Here is a 13,427-nt window from a genome sequence, read left to right as displayed (position 1 = left end):
TGCAGGAATCCATAATCTCTGGTTCTTTCGGTAAAGTCACGTAGATAGAATAAAAGAAAACACGACGTTTCGGTCGCAACACAAGCGTCCGTCTTCAGGTGGGAAAATGATCTGCTGTTGTGGCTTTATATAGGCACGGGAGGGAAAGGGGGGGGGGAAGGAGTTTTGTAGAGTCGTGGCTGTCGGAGTTCACGGGGGAGAGGGAGGGAGGGTTTATAGCACGCAGGGACGGGTGGGGCTGGAGAAATTAGCAAGTAAAGGAGCTCGGATTAGTAATCGGACAAGACACACGGGTGGGTGAGTGAAAATCATAGCAGTTAAAACTTGGTGCGGTTTCAGTTTCAGTTTCATTTATTTGGTAAAGCCCTGTGAGCCATTCGGCTCTTGAATCGGGTGCAACTGCAACAAACAAATAACAAAAACATGAACAAGAAAACATCTTAAAGTGATTATGTGACTGTGCAAACAGAAAATCCAGGAAAAAACAGCAAAATATTCCTGAAAAAAGCACCGTACACCAACGCTGTGTGCAAAAATCCCAGTGGGATGCAAGTCAAACAACAACAACTACAAGACAACTTAGATTAAGGCCATCAGTCTAACTCCGTACTACAACAAACAAACATGGCCAAACCAAAAAACGTTTTCGACATCACCAAAATAAAGCCATAAAAGCAATGTAACAGTGATTTTAGGAACTGTGACCGAATTTTCCTGAAACTGATCCGCCATCGCCGAGGTGTTGGTTCTGCCGTGTTTAACCTCCAACCAGCACCACCTAGCCAGTGAGCTTGAACACGTATGCCAGGCTCTCAGGAGGAATGGATATTCTGACCGCACAATCCGCAAAGCTGCATCCCCAACCATGGGTAGAGAACCATCTGAGGACCAGGGGCGGAGCCACAGGGGGGGCTGGGGGGGGCTTGGCCCCCCCTGAAATTTTGGGAAAGTCGGTAATCGGGATAACCGGATATCCGGCTGGTGCAAAATTCTGGCTGCCACCTTGTGCTGCCACCTTGTGCTGCCACCTTGTGCTGCCACCTTGTGCTGCCACCTTGTGCTGCCACCTTGTGCTGCCACCTTGTGCTGCCACCTTGTGCTGCCACCTTGTGCTGCCACCTTGTGCTGCCACCTTGTGCTGCCACCTTGTGCTGCCACCTTGTGCTGCCACCTTGTGCTGCCACCTTGTGCTGCCACCTTGTGCTGCCACCTTGTGCTGCCACCTTGTGCTGCCACCTTGTGCTGCCCTGCAGGCTGCCACCTTGTGCTGCCCTGCAGGCTGCCACCTTGTGCTGCCCTGCAGGCTGCCACCTTGTGCTGCCCTGCAGGCTGCCACCTTGTGCTGCCCTGCAGGCTGCCACCTTGTGCTGCCCTGCAGGCTGCCACCTTGTGCTGCCCTGCAGGCTGCCACCTTGTGCTGCCCTGCAGGCTGCCACCTTGTGCTGCCCTGCAGGCTGCCACCTTGTGCTGCCCTGCAGGCTGCCACCTTGTGCTGCCCTGCAGGCTGCCACCTTGTGCTGCCCTGCAGGCTGCCACCTTGTGCTGCCCTGCAGGCTGCCACCTTGTGCTGCCCTGCAGGCTGCCACCTTGTGCTGCCCTGCAGGCTGCCACCTTGTGCTGCCCTGCAGGCTGCCACCTTGTGCTGCCCTGCAGGCTGCCACCTTGTGCTGCCCTGCAGGCTGCCACCTTGTGCTGCCCTGCAGGCTGCCACCTTGTGCTGCCCTGCAGGCTGCCACCTTGTGCTGCCCTGCAGGCTGCCACCTTGTGCTGCCCTGCAGGCTGCCACCTTGTGCTGCCCTGCAGGCTGCCACCTTGTGCTGCCCTGCAGGCTGCCACCTTGTGCTGCCCTGCAGGCTGCCACCTTGTGCTGCCCTGCAGGCTGCCACCTTGTGCTGCCCTGCAGGCTGCCACCTTGTGCTGCCCTGCAGGCTGCCACCTTGTGCTGCCCTGCAGGCTGCCACCTTGTGCTGCCCTGCAGGCTGCCACCTTGTGCTGCCCTGCAGGCTGCCACCTTGTGCTGCCCTGCAGGCTGCCACCTTGTGCTGCCCTGCAGGCTGCCACCTTGTGCTGCCCTGCAGGCTGCCACCTTGTGCTGCCCTGCAGGCTGCCACCTTGTGCTGCCCTGCAGGCTGCCACCTTGTGCTGCCCTGCAGGCTGCCACCTTGTGCTGCCCTGCAGGCTGCCACCTTGTGCTGCCCTGCAGGCTGCCACCTTGTGCTGCCCTGCAGGCTGCCACCTTGTGCTGCCCTGCAGGCTGCCACCTTGTGCTGCCCTGCAGGCTGCCACCTTGTGCTGCCCTGCAGGCTGCCACCTTGTGCTGCCCTGCAGGCTGCCACCTTGTGCTGCCCTGCAGGCTGCCACCTTGTGCTGCCCTGCAGGCTGCCACCTTGTGCTGCCCTGCAGGCTGCCACCTTGTGCTGCCCTGCAGGCTGCCACCTTGTGCTGCCATGCAGGCTGCCACCTTGTGCTGCCCTGCAGGCTGCTTGAGCGGCAGCCTTTCGAACTTATCGAACTTATTAGCCACATCAGCGGCTCCGACCTGTTAATAAACTCCGCGTTCAAATCCAATAAAATTTGTTATATATATTCGTGGCGCCCATTGAAAAACATTACACTGGATATCTCAGAATATTCAAGTCAGCCCCCCCCCAAAGTCAAAATCCTGGCTCCGCCCCTGCTGAGAACCCAATCAAAACCATCACCTTAAAATACATAGCAGGGGTTACGAAAAGGATTGCCAAAATCTTGAACAAACACAAGATCCAAGTTCGGTTCAATACAGTACACAAAATCCGTGATTTGATCCCATCGGTGAAGGATGCGATTCTGGACATGCAATATCCTGGGGTGTCTATAAGCTGAGTTGTGTCTGCGGCAGCAGTTACATTCGTGAAACGAAGCGACGTTTCTCAGACCGGGTTCGCGAACACAACGCGGATTTGAAACACTATGACACTACAAGAAGATAACAAAATAAATGTAAGCGATCCCCATTCCTACACTCCTCTACTAGCACCTTCTAATATTTGACTTTCAGTTCAACTTTTCGGACTATCGTGGGCTCGGAACGGGTACTGTCCCCAGACACCGGATACTGATTCATGACCAGTAAGTGGAAATAGGTGTTTTAGAACACTAATTTATTGCAAATATTGTAGAAAATCGATACTTTTATGGTTTTTTTAGGTTGGTTGATTGCTTATTAGTTTATAACATGTTTGGCTTGACCCACAATAATAAGAGACACGAATAGGATGGTCATTGATTATAGGGGTTTATTGTACTCAACATTCTTGTATGGAGTCAGTTTGCCGAGTCAGCAACTATTAGACCTCACACCGTAAGTTATCTGCCTGCGGCTCAAATGAAACCAACAAAAAGCAGAAGTACATTTTTTTATATTCTTGGTTCTTTCGGTAAAGTCACGTAGAAGGGAAACAATAAAATAAAAATATATGAAACAATTATTATTCTCACGACGTTTCGACTGCAGTCGACTGCAGTCGAAACGTCGTGATAATAAAATTATAAAATTATCGTGACAATAATAATTGTTTTATATATTTGATTTTTTTGTATTTTTTTGTTTCCCTTCTACGTGACTTTACCGAAAGAACCAAGAATATGAATCCCTGCAGTCACGAAAGCTTTAAATCAAAATGTACATGTTTTTACTCCCTTTCAGCTTTTAACTTACTGAAAGTAACATGTGTATATTTCTGTGTGTCTCATATCTGGGTGTCTCTGGTTCTATGAGTGTATGTGTCCCCTTGACTGACTGTGTGTGTGTGTCTCAGTATCTGTGTGAGACGGCTATTCGTGTCTTTGTGAGACTATTCGTATCTGTGTTGTTTCGTGATCCCGAATAACCTGCCGTGAATGTTGTTTTGCAGTAGGACTCTCTCGTGTTATCTTCGTGTTATCTCGTGTTATCCGTGAAAACAAAGAGCGCGTATTAGAAAGCAGATTGGATATGTATTATCTGGTAATATCGTGGATAATCGAGGATAATAGGAATAGGGGAGCAGGGAATATAAGTTTTCGCTGACCCTATAAGTTGTGGATGATAGGGGCACGGAAAGGACACGTTCTACAGTAACAGACAGCGGATTCCTCCGGGGAGAATTCAGGTTTTTTTCAGAAGATGCCACCTCCCACTCAAGAAATGCGTGCGTGTGTGCGTGCTCTCAGTCTTTCTTCACATTCTCGACTGCGAGAAGCCCTCCTCCACTTGATGCTCGACGACTAGAAGACCTTCACTTTGTCAGGTATGATGAGTAAGGTCTCACTCGTAGTTTTTAAATAGAGGGGAATTTATTGCAGTGTGTGTGTAAATGTATATTGGTATCAAAGTTTGAGCGAATTAAGAACCTGCGAATGGTGTACGATAGTAAACTACTGTTAACGGGCAATGTTTATTCAGCACATTACAATGATCTTTTAACATAATTATGTAAATACAAATAATAATGCACAGCCATTGTCGCTCTCCTGCTGGAAGGCTTTATCAAACGGCGTCAGTCTCGGGGGTTATGGATGTCGCACCTCAATAGCCATGTGGGTTTGTAAAGTGGGGCACTCAGGACCGTTTCAGATATCACTCGGTCCTGATGTTGACGCGAATTGAACTCATTTAGACGGCTCAATAGAGCAGTGTGCTTACGAATATTCTGCACAAGAGTGAGCTTGAACTGAACTAAATAGATACATTTCGCAGTCATTGTTGTATTCGAATGAACAAGGACAAAACAAGATTTTACAAATGAAAACTGTGCTACATAAAAACATTATTGAGACGACTTCGTTCATTACGTAAGATAAGCATCCAATTGGATCAATCACGTAAGATAATTATCCAATTGGATCAATCACGTAAGATAATTATCCAATTGGATCAATCACGTAAGATAATTATCCAATTGGATCATTCACGACTGGCTGCCTGGCTGGCTAGCGATCGGCCATACCCGACACGTATAGTTTTATTTTGTACATTTGTCTTATGCACATTATTTGCAACAATGGGCTATTGTAAATAACCTGAAACAGAACTGAGCTTTGGAAAGTACCGATTTTGGACTTTAAAAATAACCAATGCCGACGAACATAGTTTACGATGTTTAAACACGTCGTAGGCGTTCACGACCAATATCATCCATAGGATGTTTTTTTGGGTTAGATCGCGTAAATATATAGATGTGTCGTTAAACCCGCCGACACATATTTACACCATCTAACCCAAAAAACCTCTATTAGTTTACTATATTACAGTACTTTTATGTCCTAAGACACTGTTCAAGATATGAATATGTTCTGCTCGAGAGCTTCCCATAAACCATTGCCAACTATATGTCTCAAATCCATTCTTAAACGTTTTAAGTAGTTTGCCTCAAGGTCTTAAAGTTCCCGACAGTATTATATTATATTTGGCCGCACAGTTTGTAAAGGGGATTTCCACGGAGCGAATGAGGGGCGCCTCCCACTCGGGTTTCAGGTCGTCGTAAGCTCCTCCATCACTCTCATTTACCAGAAGACTTCCACTTGATGAGCAACGTCTTGGCATCCCCGCCTTGTACACAAATAGAAATGTGTGCCAGAGCGTGTAATATATCATTCGTTTCCAATGTGTGAGCAAATTCAAAGCTTGCGAATGTTGTACCGATACTAAAAGTAGTGTCTCACTCAATTGAGTATCGAGGCGTTTCTTATTTCCTGTTTAGTTTTATTTGTATGTATTTATTTTGAAGTGATGTGTTTATCTTTCCTCTACTTTGCACTCCTATCGTGTTTTTGTGTTGTTGTGACGTCCTGACCCGCCCCTACTGGGCATCTGTGAAAAAGAGCTTTATAGCTCACCAGATTCCTCCAGTCTACATAAATACAGCGCATTTCGATTCTGACTTTCCTGTAAGTGGCACGCATTGTAATTAACACACTTTCTTCCGTCAACCTACATCTCCAATTCCTCAGTGCGAATTCCCATAATACTAATAAACACATTCTCCTGCGGAGGGAGCTGGTAGAAACGTTGGGTTGCTCGGTCCATGGCCAGGGTCAACGGCGGCACCACGTGGTGTATTCCGCAAATATGCTCGACTGTGAGGGCGGCCACAAGCCGGCGTGAGTAGGTTAAACGTTGAGATTTATAAGGGCACCACGGGGTGACCAGCCCTTCTCCACCCAGCCCCACCCCTCCCACCCCCCACCCAGCCCCACCCTACCCACCCAGCCCCTCCCACCCTCTCCACCCAGCCCCACCCCTCCCACCCCCCACCCAGCCCCACCCTCCCCACCCCTCCAACCCCCCCACCCCTCCAACCCCCCCACCCAGCCCCACCCTCCCCACCCAGCCACTCCCCACCCTCCCCTCCCCACCCTCCCCAGCCCCTCCCCACCCTCCCCTCCCCACCCAGCCCCTCCCCACCCTCCCCTCTCCACCCAGCCCCACCCCTCCCATTTTATCCGGGTGTCCGGATACACGTGGACAGACATCCACAAACATACACAATTAATCCCCTACCTCCTGTGATAATCCCGGTTGGGCTTCCAGTCCACTACGTTTCCTACCAGTACCAGTTAACACTTAACTAGAATCACAATAGCAATAAGACTCCATCTTCAGTACGAACAGAATACACCTTAATATCGTTAAGGATATCTTATGTTCACCAACTTATGAAATTAATCTAAGCTGCCAATCACAACCAATTAACTGGCAAACTCAAGCTATTAATTTGGAGTCCGTGGATGATTGTGCTGCCGTTTAACCTCCTAATGACCCGAACCAGGAAGCGCATTCACACCAAAGCTGAGCTGTTAACTTCTAATAATAATGCTGGATGTAATCTCCAGCGAAACATTCAAATTACCAAAGCTTTGCTTGCTTTTCAAAACTCCGGTTTGCTGAAAAAAAATCTAATGGCATATTTTCCCATGCGATTGGCTCTGTTGGGTGGTGGAGGGTATAGTTGAAAATTGGCATTAATATCTGGACAATCTAACCCAAAAATAAACCAATTAAGAATTAAAAGTATTTTTGCATCCGTCTGCATTATTCGAATAAGACAGAATACCCGCAAGCCGGGCAGTGGTGGAACATGCACACCTATAATCCAACACTGTGGAGGCGATGGTTTTGGTGGATCGCACAAATGTTGCCAAACTCCCTTAATTGTGGGCGTTCAGAAGTCATATTACCCTGGCTCGCCACAAGAGGGCGGCATGGGAAAACGTGGACCCCACTTGGTCCAAGCTGTGTGGCCCACTTGTTCATTTTGTATGGGAAAGCGTCCCCTGTACACGCGCGGGTGTTCTCTGGGTGCTCTGGTTGACTCCCATGTAAACACCTATTCACTGATAACACATTAATAGATGACCACAGAGCTTGGACCATGTTGTCGCCAGCTTATCGCATGGCTGCCTTCTTGCTCTGTGGTTTTTTCACGCCTCTGAGTTGTTCCCTCCGAGAATGAACAGTGTACGTGTCACATGTCGAAATTGTTATTATAATGCGATGTGAACCTTTTTTTTCATGAAAACACTTAATAACAAAAATGTGTATTTATGATATGTTGGGACATTGTTTTCTTTCTTAGAGTGGACGTATTTTCTCAACCGACACCAGCAAACTATGGGTTCTGCTGACAGCACGCCAACTGCAGAGGTAGGTGTTTTTGCTATGATTTATGAAACAGTAATAACAGCATTGATGGCAACACACGAATTATGTTTACCTCCTGCTCTGCCTGTTTATATTTGTATAACTATTACAGGCAGAGAGGAGCCTCCCAGAGGTCAATGACACCCACTCGAACCTCTTGTGGGACCCAGTAAAACCATAGGACTACAAAAGGCAGATGCGCCTGTAATATGACAATGGCATCTACAAGCACTATGATGTGATGTGTTACTTATCAGGGTCCTATTAACCACAGTATCTATGTATGTTAAACTTCTTTCGCACTGTACATGGCCAACCGACAGAAGCTCTGATAAGGTTTCCCATGCCAGGGAGTGCTCTGTCTACTGCTGCAGTGTGAAGAGATCACGCCGAGAACCACGAGTTCACCGTCGAATGTTGCAGGATGAAGGGGCCACACCAAGAGCCAATTCCTGGGGTGGCAATACACTGAGAGCAATGAGGGCACGATCTACTTTTGGGGTTTGGAGAAAGGTGGCCCAGGGCCACTTGTGTTTTTCACAATTCTGGAGTGGGAGACGCCACGCCGAGGCCCCCTGTCTGCTATACCCACTGCATTGACATGCGGTTGTGTGTGCACATTGTGCGAAGGACTTCAGGGTCACCATCATAGTAGATTCGCGCACCACAACCCTCTGAAAGGCTGGCGACTGAGCGTTAACACAAGTGACCTTTGTGCCGAGTGTTACGCGCTGAGTGTTGTGTGATTGTATTTTGTGATTCGGTGGGGACTAGCTGAATTTTATAACTTTTTTAGTTTGAATTGGTTTGTTTTCTTTATGCAGTTTGGTGATGAACTGACAAGTCGATTGTTGTTTAGTTAACAGCTTAACACCAGCCTTGAAGCGTACTTTGGAACCAATGCTGCTGTTAACGGTCAAATGGTACATTGGCGTAATTAGCACGGTTGACTATGTACAGTGCGAAGGAAGTTAAACATATATATACATATATTCCATATTACACAAGACCCCTGCTCAGACCTAGTCACCAACTGCCACCTGTTATAGATTTACCACTGCACACAGATCAGTATTGATAGATAATTTACAAAACCTCAGCCATGCTTGGTGTTTATTTTTACACAAAGGATCCACCCGTCCCAATGCCAACCACAATCAACTTCGACTCCTTAAATCTGTACTTCAATCTGATAAGTGCCAAATAGCATCACAACGTTATACTAATTTGATTCACACTGAATCACGCACGTTTGAGCTATCGTGACCTAGACAGATGGACGGACAGGCGGGCAGACGTCATGGGTTTGCCAAGTGTGACAAACCTTGATATACAGGGATATTGAAATAGTTTCAGATTATAACCTGCGTGGTACACAACAAAGTTTGTGCATTTGTGATCTTATCCAAATTTGGGTTATATTTGGGTAGCTTGTAGTGACCCATGTTTCTTAAACGTATTGGAATTGAAGGTTTTATTTGAACTTTTTTTTTATTAATTCACTTGCTTTCAATTTGGAAATGGCTATTTCTTAAAATATATTATCGAAGGTAGAATGATTAATTAATTTATCAATGAGTATTCATTAGCTCACGATAATTGTGACGACACATACAGAATAACTCTGGATGTCAAAAAAGCAGAACCATCTGTTGAAACTAATTGTTGGACCTATATACTAAATGTTTATACCTTCATTAAGTAGCTCAATTGTGAAATTAATCCTCAAATTGTTTTCAGGGAACGAAACTTATTTTAAGAATTATAGACACACTAATTGGCCTTTGGCTGCATTTGCAGGAATTTATTTGATTTTCTGCTTTCACGTCCTTAGCGTAACAGAGAAGTTTATAGTTTAAATGCTCCTCCATATGTGGAATTGTTTACTTTTGAAGTTGCTGTAATTTTTTTAGAATTTCACGGTTTGAATTTTTGTGGGCTGTTTGAAATGGATGTTGCTTCTTTGGGCTTCCTAATTCGGGCCTCTTCTTCAGGCCCCATCCCTTTTTGCTTCATCCCTGCCCGGTCCTCTTTAGGTCTGGCCCCCTTTCTGTTGAGCCCACGCCCTTTCCTGCATAGGCCCCACATCTTCCCGGTTAGGTCCCACCCGATTCCTGTTTAAACACTTTCCCTATTCTTCAGGCTCTGCCCCTTCCTATTTAGACCACGCCACTTCCGATTTAGAACCCGTTTCCTATTTATGCCTACCCCTTCCTCTTTAGGCTCTGGGATGACCTGCTTGGGCCATCTCCCTTTTTGCTTGAGCCACGACCCTTCCTTTTTGGCCTCACCCTTTATATTTAGGCCCTACTCCTACATGCTTAGGCCACACATTCCTTTCTCTTGAGGCCCTGCTCCTTTCTATTTAGACCACGTCTCTTCCACTTTAGGGCCAATTTTATTGTTTATGCCCTGTCTTTTCCTCTTTATACTATGTCTCTTCCCGTTTAGGCCCCACACCCTTCATTTTTAGGCCCTGTATGCTTCCTCTTGAAGGCTCTACCCTCCTTAGGCTCCACAACTTCCTGCATCACTTAGGCCCAGCCTATCCTTCGGGACACCGGGGTTTGCTTGTTTGAGTAGTGATAGAGGATGCGGGAGCGAGCCTTCGACACTTCACGTGGCCTCAAAGTGCACCTGGCCTGGCACAGGCGTCTTGGGGACGTCACAGTCACTTAGTGGCGAACGGCCAGGGTGTTGGTATTATACTGGTAGGAACCTCCTGGTTACACCAGCCCACAGGGGATTATTGTGTCCGTCCGTCCATCGTGCATCCAAAAATGGGAAGGGTGGGGCTGGGTGGAGAGGGGAGGGTGGGGAGGGAGGGGCTGGGTGGGGAGGGGAGGGTGGGGAGGGGCTGGGTGGGGCTGGGTGGGGAGGGGCTGGTCACCCCGTGGTGCCCTTAAAACTCAACTTTAACCTACTCACGCCGGTTTGTGCCTGCCCTCACAGTCGGGCATATTTGCGGAATACACCACGTGGTGCTGCCGTTGACCCTGGCCATTGACCGAGCAACCCAACATTCCTACCAGCTCCCTCCGCAGGAATGTGTTAAGGGGCAGTGTCCATGCAGAGTGGTAGTGGTGGGTGGGGACAGTTGGGGTAGGGGTGTGATGGTTTTACGACGACCAATATTATACCAATAGCCGCCATTTGCCACTTCGTGACGGTGAGATCACCACGTGACCTGTGCCAGGCCAGGTGCACTTTGAGGCCACGTGAAGTGTCGTAGGCTCGCTGACATGAGGTCTCGGGACAAACCCAGCAGGTGCCATGTGTTGGCTGACTGAGATGACTGGTAGATGCACCAGCTGTACCCCCTCCTGTGCCAACTTGCTGTATTTTAGCCGCCCAATGGGACATTATAACATATACATTATGAACGACTCTCGTCAGTGAGGCGTCGGGGTGGGCAGGACATGCTCAGACATCACTCATTACTGATGTGATCAATCTCATCTGAAATATGGAATGGCTATACAAATGAAATCCAATAAATCCGCGTGATGGGAGGCCCATATCACCAATCCTGTCATCTGCAGTGCACCACAGAGATTAAACCAACAATAATTTAGACACTTCGAGGCGACTTCCTCTTATCCACTTCATTGCTCTGGTCATAGAATCATGTATCATATGGATTCTAGGAACGTTTGCAGGTGGTGAAGGATGCACGAATAATATGAAACACTTAAAGAATTGGGTAAGGGGAGTTATATTAATGTCACTAAATGTTATGTTTTTGTACGTAACGTTTTTGTCATGCGCACCCACCTAAATTCCAAGGATGACGACGAAGAATCATTGGATGACAATACTTCAATTACTTCAGGTAATCACATCAATATCTGACAAGATTGAGATGAAACTAATTTGATCGTGTTCATTGTGTAACAAACAAGCAGACATGTTTGTTACATCACCAAAAAAAACCCCATCGTCTAACACAACAGAAAAGCAATTTAATTACCAAACATGTAGAGAATACATTCAGATTATGTAGCCAAAATACCTTAAGCTGGCAAAAAGTGTATTTGTTTTGACTAAGCATAATGAACATTGGATAAGGGAATGCATTTGCTGTGAGGTATATTAGGTTGTCTGCTGTTACAGGCAAGAGTCCTCGCTGCACAATCTGAGATTCTGCACAGAATAGAAACATCATGGAATTTTATTCTCGGCTGCATGGCTGCACTGTTCATGAAGGGTAATACCATGAGGTGTAGCAGCATACGTTTAATTAACCAAACCATGCTGATGAGACTCAGACAATTAATATCGGCTCAGTGTGTCCCGACTTCAACAACTGCCACTAGAATATGGAAGCCGAGAAGATGGGTTGGGGGAAAGATCTGAATATTTTAGCATTTTATTTTTTGGTGATGAATCAAAATTTCTACTTGTTTATTTTATCACTCATAATCTGCTAAGACAGCACGGAATAGTTTTGTGCAATTTTCTGACAATTTTATGTAGTTAATAATTGTTCTAAATAGGATTTAGCCCTTAATGTGATTATGTATGTAATGATTGTACCTCGTTATGAGTTGCAATTGCATGAATAGCATGATATAAAGCTTAAATTATTACTTGATTTGTGGTTGCTCAAAATATTTGTCTCAATGGTTTCACATCGTTCCATGAACGTTTTTATTGACCACGTGATTTTTCCCTTAGAATTGTTTGGTGGGAAAAATGTTTTCTATACCTGCGAAAATAAAAAAATATCGCTTGTGATGGACAACATTGAAGATCAAACTGTGAGTTTATGTTCCTATCATTTGATAAAAAAATGCGTACCTACTGTATGAACCCAGGATTAAAACGTTTTCAAAGTATGTGTAGGGTCATTGCGAAACGCTTCCCAAATTAAATGTCATAATTCACCGTTCCTCTTGGTACACACGCACAACAAGGGATAGCTGATTGCGAACTGCCTAAATCATCGAGTCTCTCCCTCACAAAGGGTGGTTAGTTAGGTACACAACCCGCCAATCAACATCATGGTGAAGCCAGGGTAGATCACTGAGGCAGACGTAATAGTTAACAGTCTCAATCACCCAGCCTATCCTTCACAACGAGTTGTTCGGCACACGCAATCATGGGGCATACCGGTCTGGCATTCGCCAATACAGACAAGCCCGGGCTTGTGCATAACTCACAGATAACATCGCCACCCTCGTTACATGAGTGTATGGGGGATGAGGTCGACACATCTGAGTGGCGAGAGAGGAAGTGTGAAAGGTGACTTGCTGGTAGAGTTGAAGGGGAAATGCAGAAAAGGGTTAAAACTAAAAGCTCGACACGTGCTAGTTTGGTCAACAAACACCCAAGAAGAATAACCACGAGTCTGAAATTACTTGGTGATTTTGCGTTGGCAGTGGTGCACAAGAAGGATGGGGCCCCAGATGCAGGTAACGGTGGATCTATAGGGACCAGATGCAGGTAAAGGTGGATCTATAGGGACCAGATGCAGGTAAAGGTGGATCTATAGAGACCAGATGCAGGTAAAGGTGGATCTATAGAGACCAGATGCAGGTAAACGTGGATCTATAGAGACCAGATGCAGGTAAAGGTGGATCTACAGTGAGGGAAAAATGTATTTGATCCCCTGCTGATTTTGTACGTTTGCCCACTGACAAATAAATGATCAGTCTATATGATATTATGTAATTTATTATTATTTTCTATTTCTACGTGACTTCGCCAAAAGAATAATTCCTGAAGTCACGAAAGCGCCAAATCAAGTTTGCACCACCTCTACGGG

General features: G+C 46.5%; 1 protein-coding gene across 2 annotated transcripts in view; it reads left to right on the top strand.

The window, feature by feature from the left end:
- The first annotated feature begins 2,733 nt into the window (after positions 1–2,733).
- Positions 2,734–13,427, top strand: part of LOC116940438 (protein mono-ADP-ribosyltransferase PARP15-like) — a 38,891-nt gene continuing 28,197 nt past the window's right edge. The window contains exons 1-4 of one of the 2 annotated variants that reach the window (XM_076065951.1): positions 2,734–4,268; positions 7,596–7,663; positions 11,447–11,492; positions 12,338–12,420. In XM_076065951.1, coding sequence (XP_075922066.1) covers positions 7,631–7,663; positions 11,447–11,492; positions 12,338–12,420 — 162 coding nt within the window. In that variant the 5' untranslated portion in view covers positions 2,734–4,268; positions 7,596–7,630. Of the gene's footprint in view, positions 4,269–6,935; positions 7,664–11,446; positions 11,493–12,337; positions 12,421–13,427 lie in introns of those variants that run through there. The other variant, XM_076065952.1, reaches the window with a different exon arrangement.

Source organism: Petromyzon marinus, chromosome 9 (genome assembly GCF_048934315.1).
Source record: "Petromyzon marinus isolate PM22_M1 ecotype Great Lakes invasive population chromosome 9, UKy_Petmar_22M1.pri1.0, whole genome shotgun sequence".
Taxonomy (NCBI): Eukaryota; Metazoa; Chordata; class Hyperoartia; order Petromyzontiformes; family Petromyzontidae; genus Petromyzon; species Petromyzon marinus.
Note: the sequence above shows the minus strand (reverse complement) of the source record. Positions and strands in the feature narration are given on the sequence as shown.